Raw genomic sequence first — 19,447 nt, forward strand, 5'->3', positions numbered from 1 at the left:
CATTCCCCCAAAGTGTCTTCTGAATAACACTGCTGCATTAGGAGAGCATTCTAGGTGAAATCAAAGAAGACAATAGTAGGAGACAAAGCTTATAATCAGAGAACTATACTTCAAAGATGACATGTGCCACAATGACAAGTTAAAATATGTGATTTTTTTTAATTTGGCAGCAAGAATTCTACACAAACATCTCTTAATTTCAGTATAGCACTTCAAACTTCTTCTTGCGTCTTTTTTTTTCCAGTCCTGGGGCTTCAACTCAGAGCCTGTACACTGTCTCAGAGATTTCTCAAAGCTAGCTCTCTACAACTTGAGCCACAAGACCACTTCCAGCTTTTTCCGTGTATGTGAGACCAAGAAGTCAAACCCAGGGCTTTGTGCATGCTAGGCAAGCACTGTACCACTAGGCCAAACTCCCATCCCCTCTTCTTGCATCTTAAGGGGAAAAAACTGCTTAATACCACCACATTAATGTGTAAAATAAGCTCTCCAAAGGCAGGAAGGAAATGTTGATATGAGAAATCGCATTTATTTTAGTAAGATTTATTTATTACATGTTAGAAATATTTGGGGAAATATATTCAATGAATGTTCCATAAACTGTGAAGGTTATCATTCTTTGGATGCAATAATTTTAAATTTGATGTCAAGAGCATTTTGATTGTAATCGTTGGACTGTACACATTGGTCCTTTTACTTTCACCATTTTTTCTCTTTCCTATATACTACACCTGGCTAGTATAAAGTGAAAAATATTTTAGTGATTTTTCTTTTCTATAAAAGTATGCTGCACTGGGCACGGTGGCTTACACCTGTAATCCTAGCTACTCAGGAGGCTGAGATCTGAGGATAAAGGTTCAAAGCCAGCCTGGGCACTAAAGACCTTGAGACTCTTATCTTCGATTAACCTCTAGAAAATGGAAAGTAGGGCTTGGCTCAAAGGTATGGTGGTAGCCTTGAGCAGAAGAGCTCAGGGACAGCGTCCAGGCTGAGTTCAAGCCCCATGACCCACAAAAAAAAGAAAGAAAAAAGTATGCTGCGTAGACTGAAATTAAAATACAATCTGCAAGGGGCCGGGAGTTTGGCCTAGTGGTTAAAGTGCTTGCCTAGCATGCATGAAGACCCGGGTTCGATTCCTCGGTACCCCACATACATAGCAAAAAGCCAGAAGTGGTGCTGAGGCTCAAGTGGTAGAGCTCTAGCCTTGAGAAAGTCCAAGGACAGTGCTCAAGCCCTGAGCTCAAGCCCAGGACTGGCAAAAAAAAACAAAACAAAACAAAATACAATCTGCAAGAGGCAGACATGGCCATAAATCTGACCCTTTCCTTCTTCTGTACTGAGAGAATGTATTTTTCCACCTGAAAAAAATATTAAAATAGAATGACCTTCTCTCAAAGCCCAAATACCTATATAGTAAGTTACTTTTTGTTTAAATTTTATAACTATAGGTTTCTTGAATGCATTATTCTGCTACAAATGCTAGCTAACATTTTTGTCTGTTTACTATGTATCCAGCAGTATTCTAAAGTCTTGACATAATGTAACCACTCATCCTCACAATAAACCTATGAGGTTACCATTATTATTAATTCTCCTCATGTCCATGAGGAAAATGAGATTTTTTTTAATTTTTGAATTGCTAAACATTTGTAATATAAGAATATTTCATTATGCCGGGCACAGGCTCACACCTGTAATCCTAGCTACGCAGGAGACTGAGATTTGAGGATTGCAGTTCAAATCCAGCTGGGGCATGAAAGTCTGTGAGATTTTTATCCCTAATTAATCACCAGAAAACCAGAAGTGGTACCGTGGCTCAAGTGGTAGAGCAATAGCCTTGAGCTGAAGAACTCAGGGACAGCGCCCAGGCCCAGAGTTCAAGCCCCACAACCAAACAAAAAATAAAAAAATAGAATGTTTCATTATAGTCTTCCTATATATGTGTCTATTGCTTTTTGAACATAATCACCCCATCTACCATGTCTCCATCCTTGTCTTCCCACTTCTCCACTTTTTCAGACAGCATTTGGTAGATTTTGCTGTGTTCTTCAGAGCATCATCATCATCAGTATTGTAGGTCTATACACCGCTAGTGAGTGAGAACTTATATTTTGCTTTTTGAGCTTGACTTATTTCACCCAACACAATGAACTTCTGTTCCATCTATTTTCATGCAAATGACATTTTTCATTCTTTCTGTATGTCAGAATAGTACTCTGTTGTTGGTGGTGGTGGTGTTGGGGTGTGTGTGTGTGTGTGTGTGTGTGTGTGTGTGTGTGTGTGTGTGTGTGTGTTCATTATCAATTCGTCTGTTCTTGGGCAGGTCAGTTGACTCTACAATTTTGACTATTTTGACCTGAGCTGCAAAGAAACAGTTTATTGCAGGTATTTTTTAGATATCTTTTTGATTCTCCTCCTTTGGAATTATGCCCATGATTTGTTTGGTAGAGTCCTAATATCTCTATAGTGATTTCCACAGTGGTTGTACAAGATGACATTTCTACTAACAGTATCAAAGCTTTTTTTCCAGATTTTTTTCATATATTTTTATTGTAATTAATAGAAGGGTTACATTATATTCACCAGATAGAAGGTGCATTATTTCACTTACATTGATTCCCTTTCTCATGTCTTGGTCCCCATTTCCCTTCCCCCGACTGCCACCTCTCATCTTGTTTTTCCCCCTTCCCTATCCAATTTCAAATAACCAAATACAAATATATCCAATATATCAGATAACAAAGTGAGGTACTGTAACAATATGAGATAACCAAGGGACAGCAAAAGAGATGAGAGATAACATAGTACATTAAGGACAACAATCACTCATTATATGGCTTTTGTTTCTATATCCTAGAGGTCCTTTCATTTAGCATCATACTATATGGCCTTATGTATCTAGGTTTTGCTCTATTGCAAATCTCTGCTAGGAGAGCCCAAGGTTTCTACTGATTATGACAAATGAGGGAAACCATTGAGCCTAAGTTCCTTTGAGTCTGGCTTACTTCACTTAATATGATCTTTTCTAAGTCTTTCCATTTCCTAACAAATGGGGCGATGTCATTCTTTCTGATAGCAGCGTAGAATTCCATTGTATACAAATACAACATCTCATTGATCCACTCATCAACTGAGGGGAATCTGGGTTGGTTCCATATCTTTGCTATGGTAAATAGTGCTGCAATGAACATCGTTGTGCTAGTGGATTTAGTATGTCCTGGACTTGTACAAAAAGAACTAAACTTTTAAAGTTTTATTCTAACAGCTTATGATCAGTAATCCAATTAAAGCAAAACCTCATTCTGACTTTCAGTAATTCATATTAGTTTACCTCTTAATAAAATTATAATTAACATAGTTTTAAATTTAATAAATGCTCCAAAATCATTTACCATATTAGTATGAATAGTGAAACAATTGTATCATTTAAAACTCTTTTGGCCAACAGTGTGGCACAGTGGTAGATTGCTTGCCTAGTATACACAAAGCCCTGTGTTTGATTCCTCAGTACCACATACACAGAAAAAGCTGAAAGTGGTGGTGTCTCAAGTGGTAGAGCATTAGCCTTGAGAAAGCCCAAGGACAATGGTCAGGCCCTGAGTTCAAGCCCCAGGACTGGCAAAAAAATTAAAAACCAAACTCTTTCATGGTATATTAAACTGTGATTCCTTTTGTAGCCAATTTGCTAATATTTTGATAGTTCCTAAAAACGCTTCTCAGAATTCAAGTCTGGAAACTACTTTGAGAAATCAAAGTTGTTATTTCAGTTTTTATTTCCAAGTTCTGCTTTAATCATCTTCTTAAAAATACTCCGATCTTTCTGCCTATTGAACCATCTGGGAGGCAGAAGGGTAGAAAAGCTGCAGATTTAGAAAGAAATTCAAAGATAACACTGATATCAATAATCTCTCCTAACAGACCCCAAATTTAATTTACTCCAGGTTTACTTTGCATTTTTTCCTGTTGAAACAACACTTCCTATCACCTTTTACAAATCCAGAGTCAATACATGTAGCCTGGGAGAAAACTATTAAAGAATGCAGCCTTCATGCTTTAATGTGATTCAAGCTTCTAAGTTTTTAGTTGAAGTATGAAATATAAAAGCACCTTATAAAGAAGAAAGTATACACACATAGTGAAATTATTGTTACTGAACTAATACATTAATTTGGTTTGCTTTCAGAATATTTTATACCAAGTTCAAGAGGCATAAAAGTTGTGGCTGTTTCTTAGGAATATATATATATATATATATCCAAAACAACAATGCCTCCATTAAACACCTAGTTTTGGATGAGAAAACCAAATTTAGAACTAGCGAATATATGATGACTTTTAACCCGTATGGTCTGACTTTTGATTTAACATTCTAGCAGTAATTTGATTTGGATATTTGTGCCCCACCTTTTTTAGCAGGTTGTCATGGCAACCCTTGTGGTAAAGTACCAGTTCATTGGAGCATCAGGCTTTGTCCATGCTAAATACAGAAACTGCATTTGGCAGTTTCTGTGGGGAGCAATGTAGCATAGTTTTTTCTACTTCTAGGCTGACTTTTTCATCACCATGACAACCAGATCTGCCCACACAACTGAGAAGTGAAATCATTCCTAGTATGGTGAACATGAAATCCTTGGAAATCAAGGCCTTCTGTAAATAAAAGTTTGTAATTTTGTTAAAGAAGAGTTCCTGCTTCTGCTTCAAAGTGTTTACTGATCTTCCACAAACATAAAACAAGCTTGTTAGTGCTATGCTGAAGGTTTACAGTAAGAAAAAGGAAATGTCATTCTTACATTTTCTTTGGTCAGGTTCCAATTTCCTGTGTATTTATGAACAGTCAACTATTAAGAAATAATATTTCATTTCATAGTATGTGACAACATTCCTAAGAAATTATTATTAACTACATGTAATAAATACTTGGTAGAAATGGGGACCAAGACATGAGAAATGGTATCAATGTTTGTGAAGTAATGCACCATCTATCTGGTGAATATAATGCAACCCTTCTATAAATTACAATAAAAAATATATGAAAAATAAATACTTGGTAGTAGTCCTAAAACACTGCTCTTAATCTTAGTTTGGAATTTTTCTAAATCCAATATTGACATCTCTTAGAGTATTTCCAAACAAGTTAGCATGCAAAAATTATTGAAGTACTTTGATCATAAGTAAATAATGAACTTTACAAGAAAGGATTGATTGTTTCACTATAAATCTAGTTGTAGGGCCTGGAGTTTGGCCTAGTCGTAGAGTACTTGCCTAGCATGCACAAAGACCCGAGTTCTATTCCTAGGTACCACACACATAGAAAAAAAAGCCGGAAGTGGTGCTGAGGCTCAAGTGGTAGAGCTCTAGCCTGAGCTCAAGCTCAGGACTGGCAAAAAAATTTTTAAAATTCAAGTTATAGAATAACTGCATAGATGTGATGAACTATCTATGAACTATAAACGATCAATATAATCTTCTATAAAGTATTTATACATATGAATATACACATACACATATATACCTATACATATATATATATAATAGCAGCACATATTTATCAAAAAATGTAATAGAACTTTGGATTTGTCTTTGATCCTAGTGTTTGTTTGTGCATTAGATAATGATGCGCACGCGTGCATGCATGCACACGCACACATGGATCATAGATAGGACCAAAGATCTATATTATTTATTCCATAACTGTTAGCTTTGTTTCACTGCCCCCTCCAAAACCACTTGCAGTCAAAAGAGATGGTTTAAAAAAAACTTTAAGTGGAATTTAGGAATCTCAAATTAACTTGACTTGTATATCCCTAATAAGTGATTTAAGACTGTATCTCCACTTTGATGAGAGAGATGATAATAAGACATAGTAAATATTATTTTTTAAATGCTGACTTTAATAAAATGTGGAGTTGTTCTTATTTTTTAAATATTATTATGCATAAGCCAACACCACAAAACTAACTCACATATGGTACATAAACATTACAATCTTTAGAGATTTGCAGATAGTGCACAGTGCTATACTTGGATATAAAGTATAATGTATCACTTAAAGTACTTTCTGACATTTCAAACATTTGAATTTTACAACCAAAGCTTTCGCCCTAATGAACTTCTTACATGATTCTAGTGTCTAGCATTTTAGAAATTTCTTTTTTAAATTTTCTAATTATATTGATGAGTGTGAGAAATCTAACATGTTAAGCACAGATAGGAAACTTTTTTCAGTTTCTATAAATTCATTTGTATTTTCTTACAGGAACATTGAATCAACATCCCTGCAACTCTTTAATAAAATTTATTTGGTTTAAAAGAGTAGTGTCGGGAGCCAGGAGTTTGGCCTAATGGTAGAGTGCTTGCCTAGCATGCATGAAGACTAGTGGTCAGGAAGGAAAAATGAAACCCATACAATAGTGCATTTTTCAAACATATATTCCTCACATGTTCTTAGACTCAGTATCCCATTCCACGTACATGATGAATTTGGTGATACAAAATGTAATAACTAGTAATTTTCAAGACAGTTAAGGTTGAATATGAGGACTTATAATCCCCAATTTTTAAGTAAGATGGACACTTATGGTAATTTGGTTCTGTCCATTGCTAAAATTCTTACAAATGTAATTTAATAGTGATTTTTTGCCAGTCCTGGACTTGAACTAAGGCCTGGGTACTGTCCTTGGACACATTTTGGTCAAGGCTAGCACTCTGCCTCTTAAGCCATAGCACCACTTCTGGTTTTTTCTATGTATGTGTTACCGAGGAATGGAACCCAGGTCTTCATGCTTGCTAGCAAGCACTCTACAACTAGGCCAAACTCACGGCCTCTTGATAATGAATTTTACCAAATAATTTTTAAGCTTCTAGGACATAGCTGTCCATATATTTCCAAATATTGAAAAGACTTTCAGAAATTGTTTTGTACAGTAATTTTTTTATATCTGTCTCATTCTTTGTTTCTTTTGGAGATCCTATAACAAATATATTTCTTGCTTACTCAGGTGTGATGTCAAATGCCTACAATCCCAGCACTCAGGAAGTAGAAACGAGAAGATCACAAGTTTGAGGCTAGCTTAGTCTACACAAAGTGTTCCAAATCAGTGTGGGCTACATTCCAAGACTTTGTCTTAAAGAAACTAACAAAAAATTTTTTTCTTCTGGTCATGTACATAATACCCTGAATACCTAATGTATAATGACTTGAATATTGAAATAAATGAATTACTTGCATAATAGAGATTTATGAGTCTACCCTATGATATAATTATTATAGACAGGAAGATAAAAGAGTATGTTAAAATGTCATTAAGATGAAAGATTGAATTTATAATACACTTGAAGTGAACTTCCAATGTACAATTTTAAATTCTTACAAATGTCTCTTGAATTTTCTTCTTGTCATTCCTGGTACTTATTTTGCTAGGAAAATATTTTTGGTTGTCCTTAAATTCAGTTGGCAGTCCCCCCAAAGCAGATTCTTCTTGCCAGAGTCATTAATGAGCAAATGATCCCAAATGTCAGCCTGGTATGCCAAGAAGATTATTAATAAGGTGCTAACATTTTGAAGTTGTTGGAAGAGGAAAATCAATATCTCAAAGTTTTTGTAATATTTAACACTCAGAAAGAATATGTAAAAGTCCATTCCAAGCTTTTGCAGTGAAAACAATGTTATAAAAGGACTGAAAATGTTCAGCATATACTATATGCATGTAGGAGACTATCACAACTAAGTCCCCATTATATAATTAATATGTTCTTATAAAAATGTAGAAAAAAGAAAAACCTCCAAGAATAGAGTAGCTAAAATATCCAATACTATAATTTGAGAGACAATACACATTTAGTTTTTTAGTATAAAAATCACTCCTTTTCTTATTCTCTTATTCTACTCTTGTTTTCCCTATCCCCTCCCCCAACAAACACACAACCATCTGCAATATTCTTGTTAAAAAGTTTAGAATCTCATTCACTATTACAGACCAATATCTCTTTTTCCACATTTCATTCCAGAGATAATGTGATTCTGGGGGTGATACTGAATGACATTCTTTTTTTTGCCAGTTTTGGGACTTGAACTCAAGGCCTGGGCACTGTTTTGAGCTTTATCACTGCACCACGAGCTTTTTCTGTGTATGTGGTATCAACGAATGGATCCTAGGGTTTTGTAGAGTTGTAGAGTGCTCCCAAGGATCAAGGCTACTACCCTACTCTTGAGCCAAGCCCCACTTCCCATTTTCTAGAGGTTAATTGGAGATAAGAGTCTCAGGTCCTTTTGTGCCCGGGCTGGCTTTGAACCTTGATACTCAGATCTCAGCCTCCTGAATAGCTAGGATTATAGGTGTGAGTCACTGAGCACCACTCTGAATGGTATTCTTAAAAAGCAGTTTACAAGGTTGAACTGGCAATAGTCTTTGTGTGTGTGTGTGTGTGTGTGTGTGTTTGTGTGTGTGTGTGTGTGTGTGTGTGTGTGTGTGTGTGTACAGCACACGGGGCCTGGGTTTTGTGCTCAAGAGTAGCACTCTACACTTGAGCCACAGCTCCACTTCCAGCTTTTTGGTGATTAATTGAAGAGTTTCATAGACTTTCCTTCCTTGGCTTGCATCCAACCATGTTCCTCAGATCTCAGCTGTGACTAGCTGGCATTATAGGCCGCTGGTACCCAGCAAAATGAACTATCACTATCTTAATAAAGATGTTTTCCCATCTCCTGTGAATCATAGATACAGGATGGAATTGTGATCTGGCAATTTAAAGAGCATTTGAATTATCTGTGAATAGTATTTGCTTTGCTGGTAGCTAGGTTCATAAAATATCTTACCTAGGTTTCTTAAATTACTATGTGAGTTCCTTAAGCACAGACTGTATTATTGCTTATGTCATCATGAAAGTTCTGCTCCTTTTTCATAAAATAAAAATAAAGTGTTTCCAAATCCTAAACCTTATGGTATAAACTGTAAAAGAAGAAGTTTTAATAAGCATTTGTCTTTTCAAACTCAAACGTTTACAGGAAATAGGCCCTTAAATTTGAATAAATAGTACTTCCATCATAATAAGTCTCTGTTTTGATGTGAACATTCTGAACAAAGTATGAACACACTCTTTCCAATACTGACACTGAGAAAAGTGATGATTTGTGGGATATTCTTGTTTTGTCAAAAAGAGAAAATTTATATATGAATACATGCACCTAGAAAAAAAGAGAAACTTCTGATAATCAAGTTAAGCAAAGCTTTTTTTTTTTAAGTAAGCACAAAGCAACTCTACTCTCTCAATATCCTTTTAATTTTGCTGCCAATAGGCTGAGATATCTGCTACTAGTGACCTCTATTAGCCAAACCGAGCTTAAGACCAATATTCTGTGGGTGTGCTCTGAAATTTACCCTCAAGTTCAGTGATAATGGAACTGAGTAAATGGAATGGAGTTGTCTCTTAAGATTCAAGTAATTGCAAGAATGTTTCTTTTTTCATATATTTTACTGTAATTAATAGAAGGGTTACATTATATTCACCAGATAGAAGGTGCATTACTTCACATACATTGATACCCTTTCTCATGTCTTGGTCTCCATTTCCCTTCCCCCACCCTCGCCCCTCAATTGCAAGAATGTTTCTAAGTGCTCATCTGGCTAAAGTTTTTTTCTTCTATTTCAGCCATTCCCACTTAGTCATTCTCTTGCAAATTTTGGATAGACTCTTAACCACTGTATAATGGCATCCTCAAGCATTCACTAGAACAATCACCAGCCATTCCCAGCAGGTACACTTCCATAAGCCAAGTTACATTCCTACAATTTATATTTTCCAGACTTTATACTTCTGCTTAATATTTGGGTAATCCTTAGTGGGACACTTTTTCAACTCGTAAAACAGAGACAGTAGGACATATCCTTCTTAAAGTATCTTGTGTGAATACAATCTATAACACAAAAGAATTTAGGTGGGAAATAGATGATTCAATATGGCATTATATCTGGGCCCATCATTTGTACGTCAAGGAGCATAGTAACATGAAAACACAATCAGTTCCTTCTTATCTTAAACTAGATTGTTAGCTTTGCAATTGGAAATTTCAGTGATAAATGGGATCTAAATAAATATGTAGTAAGTGATAGTAAGAAACACTACTGACTTTCTTTGGAGTACCATGTATATCTTGCTTTGTTTCCAAATGTTATTGATTAAGAACTCTGAAAAGTTAAGTTTCCTAGCCTATTTTTAGACCCAGGAGAACAGTCATGGTAAGTTAGTTTGTACACATAGTTTTGCTTTCTTTTTTAAGGAACACACTATTTCCACTCGTTCTTTTTTAAAAGAGGGATAAAATTATTGTTATTTTACATTTGCATTGGGAACTGCATTCATTCTTGTATTTCAGAGAATTTTTTTAACTGTCAGGGTTATAGTTACATTCACCAGGTAGTAGGTGCATTACTTTTCACACATTGATGCCCCTTCTCGTGGTTTTTTCCCCATTTCTCTCCTCTCACCCCCTCCCAATCATCTTGTTTCAGAGAATTTTGATAGATAAACATACAAATTCAATCTTTTGTGCTCAGGACTTTGATCTACTTGATTTATCAGTCCTTTGTTCTTTAGATTCCTAATTCATGTAACCTGAATTACACAGTTGAATTGGTTAGGTTGTATCTAGGAGTATCGGTTACCTGTTAGCTTCTCTCATGTACTTTGGTAGCTAGCCATTTAGAAATACCTCCCCCCACCCCGAATAGTCCTACACTGTAACAAGGGATCTAAATTGTTTCTGAACTGTTCAAATAAAACTCAGAAATCCCATAGAGACAATGTCAACCTAACTAGGATCAATTTGATTACCAGGGCTCAACTTCAGTTTGGTATAGGTTAAAGGGACACTGGGGAAAGGACTAGAAATTAAACCATTCATATAATGTGATTTCTGCAGGGAAATGAGAGATGTGTTTTAAACAACTTGCAAAATGTTAGAATCACATATACAAATCCATTTAGCACAGATTAAATTTAGAACTGAATTTAAATTCAGGGTTATATTACCCTTTATTCTGGTATCCAAAATTCCATGCCTATATCAGAGTGGTAGAAGTTAAAAGTAGCTTGACTGTAGTATAGACTTCTAAAACATGAGGTAGTAAATCTTGTTTCATTTGACCTAATACAAAGGTTACTTACTTTCCATTCTCATTACTGCAGAATATGGTAAATTATTAGTTCTGCTTTTGACTACACGGCATCTCATTTTCTAGATTTCAGTGTCATAAACAACGTATGTCCCTCACATTTTCGAAGGGAGATAGTAATAAACAACCGACATGATTTTTCTTATCCCTCTCCTGATTTGTTTCTTCTTCTGGATATAGCCAAAAAGATATGACAGGATGTTGATGATAAAATTCTGTCTCCTGCTCACGCCTATGATCCTAGCTACTCAGAAGACTGAGAACTGAGGATCAAGGTTCAAAGCCAGCTCAGGCACACAAGGTCCTGAGACTCTTATCTCCAATTAACCTCTAGAAAACGGGAAGTGGGACTTGGAACGGTAGGGTGGAAGCCTTGAGCTGAAGAGCTCAAGGACAGCACCCAGGCCTAGTTCAAGCCCAATGACCCACCAAAAAAAATTCTGTCTCCTGCTGGGGCGTTGACTCAAGTGGTAGAAGGCCACCTGGCAAGTACAAAGTCCTGAGTTCAAACCTCAGTACTGCCATCAAAAATGTTTTGTCCTATGATAGAGATAACAAATTTGCAGACTCGTGCCTGATGACAATATTTGGATTTCTAAAGATGCAGACTAAAATGAATAAAATAAAAGAGAAATTTAGCTGGGCGCTGCTGGCTCATACCTATAATCCTAGCTACTCAGGAGGCTGAGATCTGAGGATAACAGTTGAAAGCCAGCCAGGGCACAGAAGTCCGTGAGACTCTTATCTCCAGTTAACCACCAAAAAACCAGAAGTGGCACTGTGGCTGAAGAAGTAGAGTGATAGCATTGAGCTGAAGAGCTCAAGGACAGTGCCCAGGGCCAAAGTTCAAGCCCCACGCCTGACAAAAAAAAATAAAAATAGAAATTTACATTATCCAAGTTGCTCTTAGTTTTTCTAGTCATTCAGCAGCTTTATCTTCTTCCGATTTCTTTACTCCTTTATATGTGATTCATGCTCAGGTGTAAACTCACCCTTTTATCACATTTTCCTTATAGTAGTTTTTCCTTTCTTTTAACTTTGTATTGTCTCAAATACAGTCTCATTAGAGAAGTACTTACTCAACTAGATCTTCTATTGAAATACATATTAAATTTTTAAAGACTGATATATGGAAAGTACTTTTAGCAAACTTTTCTGATTAAAGTTATAGATGTGCATATACAAGTTTAGAGGTGGGAAAGGGTTTATCTGTTTGTTGTGTGTATTTGGAAGATCAGCATTTTAAATAACCAAACTAAAGCAAACGTTGTCCCATTTATGGCCAAGTAGACTTGCATGCCAACAGAAAGACATGGTGGTATTAAAACCATATGCAATTCTAGCCATTTTTTTCTATTTTCTCCTCATGGGTATTGCATGATGGTATTTCTAATACAGATACATAAATAATATGCTTTGGAATAATGGCACTCGCAGGTCTTTCATCATATTGTATCACTGCTTTATCATATTAGGCTAATACACTGCGAGAGTTGGTAGAACCTCTCCATGCCAAATCGGATCCACTTCTGTTGGCACTCAACCATTGGACTCACAGATTGATAAGCTAATGTTTAGAGAATTTAGATCGGAGAGAGTCGGCACGGCACAGACTCAACATCAACCTCTTGCAAGCAACTAAAATGGCCTCGTCCTTGCTGTTTATAACAGAAAACAGACTTGTAAAAAGCTTAGATCATCAAGTGTTTTGGATTGGAGGCCTCCCTAAAGGGATATTGAGAGGGACAAGCCACTCTTAAGAAGAATTCGAGTTTTCTGCAGTGGCACTAGCATAAGATCAAAGCCAATCAAGATGGAGCACAGTAACAGAAAACTGCTGTTTCTGTGGGAGAATGGAAGGGGAAAAGGTCTTGGTGGGGAAAGGGCTTCTGTGTGGTGACACTTCAGTTGTATTTTCCTGACACCAGGAAAAAGAGAGGGATCAGCTCTGATAACTAGAAAATCTCGGCTTTTTAATGGACTCGCCCATGGCCTCTTTAAGGCAGAGCAAAGGAAGCAAATTCTGTATTAAGTGTATTTTGCATTTTTCAAACTTGACATGCTATATTGTACTAAATTAAGTGTACCCTTTTAAGGCAAGGTATACACAATCTGCTCTGACACTGAATATGTGCATTCTATTACAAAGCATATTCAGGTGCAAGACAGAGACGGCGGTCAGTGGCAGTACCGAAGGAAGTTCCTCATGCCAGGCTTTCTTAGATTCCTCAGCTAAAAGATATTCTCCTAATTTCTTGGCGCTTGTATACAAGTGTTGTTGCCTCTTAGGACAGGCATGAGCTATTCTTTTTCTGTAAAATTTTCCAAATCTATAGGCTGTAGTTTTCATTTTTGAGAAAGTATTTTGTCTGGATGTCTTTCAAACTAGCTTCAGATATTATTTAATATGATGTAACTGGGTCCCTTATGGCTCAGTATTGCTTATTTTTCTTGTGGTGGATGTGAAATACTCTTTAGTTGGATAAGATACACTGTAATAATTTCAATGCTAATTAATGGATATTTCATACTGTGAAATGAACAAATAATTTAATATTGTATTTTGAAATGTTTTTTCTCCCTGTCGCCGCAGTGTGTGGTATTGCATAATGTGAATACCTGTAAAAATACAAAATTACCTAAAAATAAAAATATGACCAATTGGTATCAGATCTTTTTAGATAGCTAAATATTTGCTAAGTATGCTTGATAGTAAATATCTTTCTAAAGAGAAGTAATCTATGCTTCTTTCTCTCTCACAAATGGAATTTGTGTTGTGAATAAAACCACATTGATCTGCCTTACAATTGCCTCTGTGCTCTAACCATTTTAATGTGTTTTTAGTATACATAAAATTGGTAATTGTGGTATGCAAAAATCCATCCCCAAAGCATTTTATTGGCATTTAATATTAATGTAATTGTCTTGGGTCAATCTTCCAGTTTAAGTCATAGGAAAGTTTTTTGGTCGAAAGAATTTTAGGGGCCAGGACTTTGGCCTAGCGGTGCTTGCCTAGCATGCATGAAGACCTGGGTTCAATTCCTTGGTACCACATACATAGAAAAAAGCCAGCAGTGGTGCTATGGCTCAAGTAGTAGAGTTCTAGCCTTAAGAAATCCCACGGACAGTGCACAAGCCCTGAGTTCAAGCCCCATTACTGGAAAAAAATGTGGTGACTCTACATTAATTTTCAGATGTAGTCATCTGTTGGCTTGGGTTTTAAACTATCCCCATTATGGAATTTCTGCCTGCAAAGTAGGTAGCTTGCCCTCCAGTTCAGTTACTTAAGTTTTCTAAATTGTATTTAAATTATAGACTCTATAATTTATATATGTGATTGTCCTTCAAAGAAGCATCCCTTCTTTGGTTGAGTAAATCAATGCTAAGGACACCAATGTTTTGCCATCTGAACTCTACATCATAAACATTATTGTACCCTGAAAATTCAACCACTGCCACATATTTGTTTTTAAACCACATGACTTGACAGAAATTGTATACTCAGAGAAAGAAGTGTAGACTAAGCTTTAGTTCTCTTGCAGCATCTTTATGGAAGTAAGCTTTACTGTTGTAAAGGAATTGTTAGACTCAAGATTTTGGCACAATGCATTGGTAACGTTATAAGTCTGGGCATTTCCTGTTTAAGAATAAAAAACAGAGCAGGGAGTTTGCCCTAGTAGTAGAGTGCTTGCCTAGCATGCACAAGGATCCAGGTTCAATTCCTCGGCACCACATACATAGAAAAAAGCAAGAAATGGTGCTGTGGCTCAAGTGGTAGAGCTGTAGCCTTGAGAAAGCCCAAGGACAGTGCCCAGGCCCTGAGTTCAAGGCCCAGGACTGGCAAAAAAAAGAATAAAAAACAATATTGATAGAGCTACTTAACTGGCCCTTTTATTTTTTGGCTGTTTTTTTTCTTCATATATTTTATTGTAATTAATAGAAGGTTTTCATTATAATCACAAGATAGAAGGTACATTATTTCACAAATATTGATACCCTTTCTCATGTCATGGTCCCCATTTCCCTCCCCCCCCCGCTCATCTGTATTTCCCCCTTCTCTATCCTATTTCAAATAACCAATTAAGCATATATAAAATATATCAGATAACAAGGTGAGATATTGTAACAATATGAGATAACCAAGGGACAGCAAAAGAGATGAGAGATAATATTTAACTGGCCCTTTTATGTAAAGGTTGTTTTTCTCACTAAAATCAATGTATACCAGAGAAAGTATTGACTAAGAGCAATACTGTGGTATTGTTACAATAAATTATTTCTGATTATTATTGGGTAATTGACTAAAGAAGCAAACTTTTTAAATTTTTCACTTTTTTCTGAAATACAAAACTGCTCTTACCTCACATAGACTTTACAATCCTTGGTAAAGCTCATTCATTGAGCTTTTGAAAGCTTATCGCCTTACATATAAGTAAATTGTTCTTTGGAGCATACTAGTAAGTTGCTATTCATAGAAAATATCCCTGTAGCTTCAGTGCCCCTTTGTGGCAAAAATAGTGTCCCGTATACTTGTTATCATCAGCCAAGAAGAATTAAAGTACTCTCTGGTTGTATAAAAACAAATGCTTCTCAGAATTAACTAGTGACTAACACTACTCTGTCCAGCCTTCTCTCCTCTTGGTGACCTAATCTTTCCCAACCCTCTGTGATCATTACACAGCTATGTTGTGGAAAGAAAAACTGTTTCCATGAAGACATCATTACTCAATTTTAAGAGCACACAGTTCCCTTCCAGAACATGTACCAGAAACTATTAGCCATTTTTTGGCTTAGTTATTCAAGAACTAAATTGGTATACATATTGGTTGGCTTTCATTGTTCACTCTCCTTCAACATTGCCATTATGTGAGTAGGGAACTGGGGAGGACACCAGAGTGAAATTTGGGTCCCCCAAAACTTACAGTAACTCCTGAAATTTTCACCCAAAAATATAACCAGTATTGCACAACAGGACTTCTTAATCATGACATAGTCAGCTAATAGAGGGACTACTTAGTGTGGAAAATAGAGAAACATCTTCCTCCATTGGAATTTGTTGAGTGCCTGAAGCACTGTGCCAGGTAGAGAAATGGAAAATGCATAATGTGAGTGACACAAATTTCCCTCATAGGAAAATCACACAGTGCTCTCTCTGAAGGAGACTACATTACGTAGAGGTTCCTTGAAGTGTAGGAAGAAAATCATGAGAATTTCTCCTTTGGTTTTGTATCTTATTTTATTTTCTCTTTTGTACATGTTCTATTTCTTTAATTGTTAATATAGATGAATGTATGCATGGCCATATCAACAACAGAAGTGTTTTAACTGGTAAATGTATATCATCAAAAAATGTATGGAGGGCCAGGAGTTGGGCCTAGTGGTAGAGTGCTCGCCTAGCATACATGAAGCCCTGGGTTTGATTCCTTAGTACTACATACATAGAAAAAGCCAGAAGTGGCATTGTGGCTCAAGTGGTAGAGCACTAGCCTTGAGCAAAAAGTGTCCAAGGACAGTGCCCATGCCCCGAGTTCAAGTCCCAGGACTGGCAAGAAAAACTATGGAAATTCTTGAGCCTAAATGTAAAGCCAACATGAAGCAGAGACATTTTAGTATATGAAATGAATTATCGCCTGGTAATAAGCAGTTTTCCAGTGTTTCCAACAAAGTAGCTATTTTCATTAGATAATCTTTCTTTAAGCTTTTCTTTCTCACTTACTACCTGGAATCATATTTAAGCTCTAAGAATAAAACAATGAACTGTTGTGGTGTTCGCTATATTCTAGATTCACAATATTTCATGCTGGAGCAGAATGTGTATGAGAAAATATAGAGGATCTTCTTTCATTCCTACAAAGTACAATACAGCTAGAAATAACCCTCCCTTGGCACAGAATACAAGTTAATTACTTGATTTTGATCCTCAATCTATCAGTCAATGAAATGTTATTTAGGAAATAGGACAGTATATAAAGTCCTCGCTTTAGTAAAATTGGAACAAAAATGTGTAATCTGACAGGACTGATTTACATGTCATAAGTGTAAATATAATTTAGGGAAATTTATTTCTACATAGGCCCAGATTTCTAGAATAAATTAGAGATTAAAATGTCATTATGACAGTGATATACTTCCTGATTAGAAATCACAGAAGGTTCCTATATATGTCCTTTGCTTTGAATGTGGTCTACACTTTGCCAGTTTTCAGAAACATTCATTCAAATTGAGGGAAAATAGCTGGTTTTCAACCAGTGTTGTAATGGCTGTACTGGTACATTGCAAGACAATCAGGCAGAACCCAGGAATCACTCAGTTCTTGCCTCATCTTCCAAAAACAAGCCTCTGCTAAGAACAGAAAAGCCAGGATGGAAGAGAGAATCCTGAAGAGAAATGAGAAGGACATGAAGAAGAAGAAGAAGAAGAGGGCAAAAAGAGAAGAAAATAAAGGTGCTTTCATATTTTCAGTTGCAACAATGGCCCTCGTTGACTTAATTGGTATTCATCCGAGAAAAATCAAAGAAACCAATTGAGAATTATAAAAGAAAATAAAGGTCTGTTTTTGTCTTGAATGTTGAGTTCTGTGTTGTTTTGACTGTTGAGCACAGTGAATCAGATTTATAATGTGACTCTGCCCCTCACCCTGGTTCCCTGAAAATAAAAGGGCTCTTTGTCCAGTCATAAAATTTTAAATAATTGGTGGCATTTTGTGCTAGCCTAGCATCTTAGTCCCTCATCCTTACTCATCCCTCTACTGTGTTTTGTGCAGTGTTGCCTATGTGTATAATACGTAGGGGACTGAGAGAGGTTTTATCTTTAATAGGAACCACACTATCCCATTACTATACTTGGAATTGTTTCTATGTTCCGTCTTATTGTGAATTCTTGTTCAAATGTGCTACCCAGAGATAAATCCATACTCAATTTTTCTTGCAGCTGTTGAACTACTTTGTAGAATTACATTGCTTTTAGTTGAATACTTTTCTCCTGGTAGCATCGTGAAGAGGGGAAAATATTCAAATTTTATTTTTAATAGGTATATATATATATCACTTTCATATTAAATTCTTAAAACTCCATTAACATCTTAGTTAATAAAAACAATCATATGCCCCAGTATTCCACAATGTTAAGAGCTACAGAAATAGAAAACTGGGTCAAATTTTTTTAAAGCAAATATGTACTCTCTACAGTATTAGGTAGTATGAAGAAAGGTTTCCTTAAAATAAAATTTTGCTGTGTAAGAGTTTACCTCCTTTAAATCTTAAAACTATCAGCTGAATCCCTTTTTGCCTTCACTTTTTTTTTCTGGAACTGGAAAAGTAATAATATATTAGGCCACCTGACACCTTAACAACTATAATTCTCATGTTAAGCCTCCCTTTTGTACCTACCCTCTCTGTGAAATTACATCTGTTTTAGATATAGTCTTGCCTTGAGGAGAAAAAAGGAATGAATAACTACTAAATAATTGCCTGGAGTCCTTTCCTGGCCAATGATTTCATGAAGCAGAATTACTCTGCTCAAATATGTCCTTGTTTTTACAACTCCGTATAGGTACTCTAAATTATTGTGTGGTTTTGTGCTTTCCTCCTTCCAAAGTATTTTTAGTTAAAATTCTCTTAGATCCATCTTGATTTTTAACTCACAAATTAATTCCTCTTTTTTTAATATAATCATCTATCTACCATATGTCAGAATCTTGTAGGTGTTGAAAACTTTCAAAACTGAGCCAATAGAGAATTTTTTATATTAAAGAAATTTTGTATTTTAGAGTATAATTCCCCTTTAGATTTATGTTGAGAAAGTTAAAATCACTATAGAGGAATTTTGTAGTTGAAAGGCTAAATAATTATACCTACCATTAGGGGCCAACCTCAGCATAGCCAAAAGATAAATATGAAATTTTTAAAAACTAAGTTGTAATCCTAAAAGTGATCCCATCAAATTAAAATACATTTTGGGGTTTTGGAGCAGTTTTATTTAGATACAATATTTTCTAAAAAAAACAGTGATTCATTTTAAATGAGTCTCATATTAAGTAGTAACTACTATTAAAAACATAGTTCAAGATAATTTCTTGTGCTAGACTATCCAGTTAGTATTATAGCTCCATCACATATGAAGAGTGACCTTGAACAAAGTACTTCCTACTATAAAATGAAGATCAAATAGAGATACCTAAGTATTGCTGTGAGGATTAAATGAGGTCATGAATGTTAAGCATTTGCTCTACTGCTTGGCACATATAAATGTTAAATAGTAGTAGTATTACCAGTTAA

The 19,447-nt window shown here is 35.7% G+C and overlaps 1 protein-coding gene across 5 annotated transcripts in view; it reads left to right on the forward strand.

The window, feature by feature from the left end:
• The window catches only part of Cnksr2 (connector enhancer of kinase suppressor of Ras 2), a 239,510-nt gene that overhangs the window by 213,200 nt on the left and 6,863 nt on the right, over window positions 1-19,447 (forward strand). The window contains exon 21 of one of the 5 annotated variants that reach the window (XM_090326749.1): window positions 12,647-14,005. The exons of the other annotated variants lie outside the window; for them this stretch is intronic. Coding sequence (XP_090182875.1) covers window positions 12,647-12,651 — 5 coding nt within the window. The 3' untranslated portion in view covers window positions 12,652-14,005. Of the gene's footprint in view, window positions 1-12,646; window positions 14,006-19,447 lie in introns of those variants that run through there. 5 annotated transcript variants of the gene reach the window in all.

This window comes from Megascapheus bottae, chromosome X, assembly GCF_031878675.1.
Source record: "Megascapheus bottae isolate mThoBot1 chromosome X, mThoBot2.hap1, whole genome shotgun sequence".
NCBI classification, from domain to species: domain Eukaryota; kingdom Metazoa; phylum Chordata; class Mammalia; order Rodentia; family Geomyidae; genus Megascapheus; species Megascapheus bottae.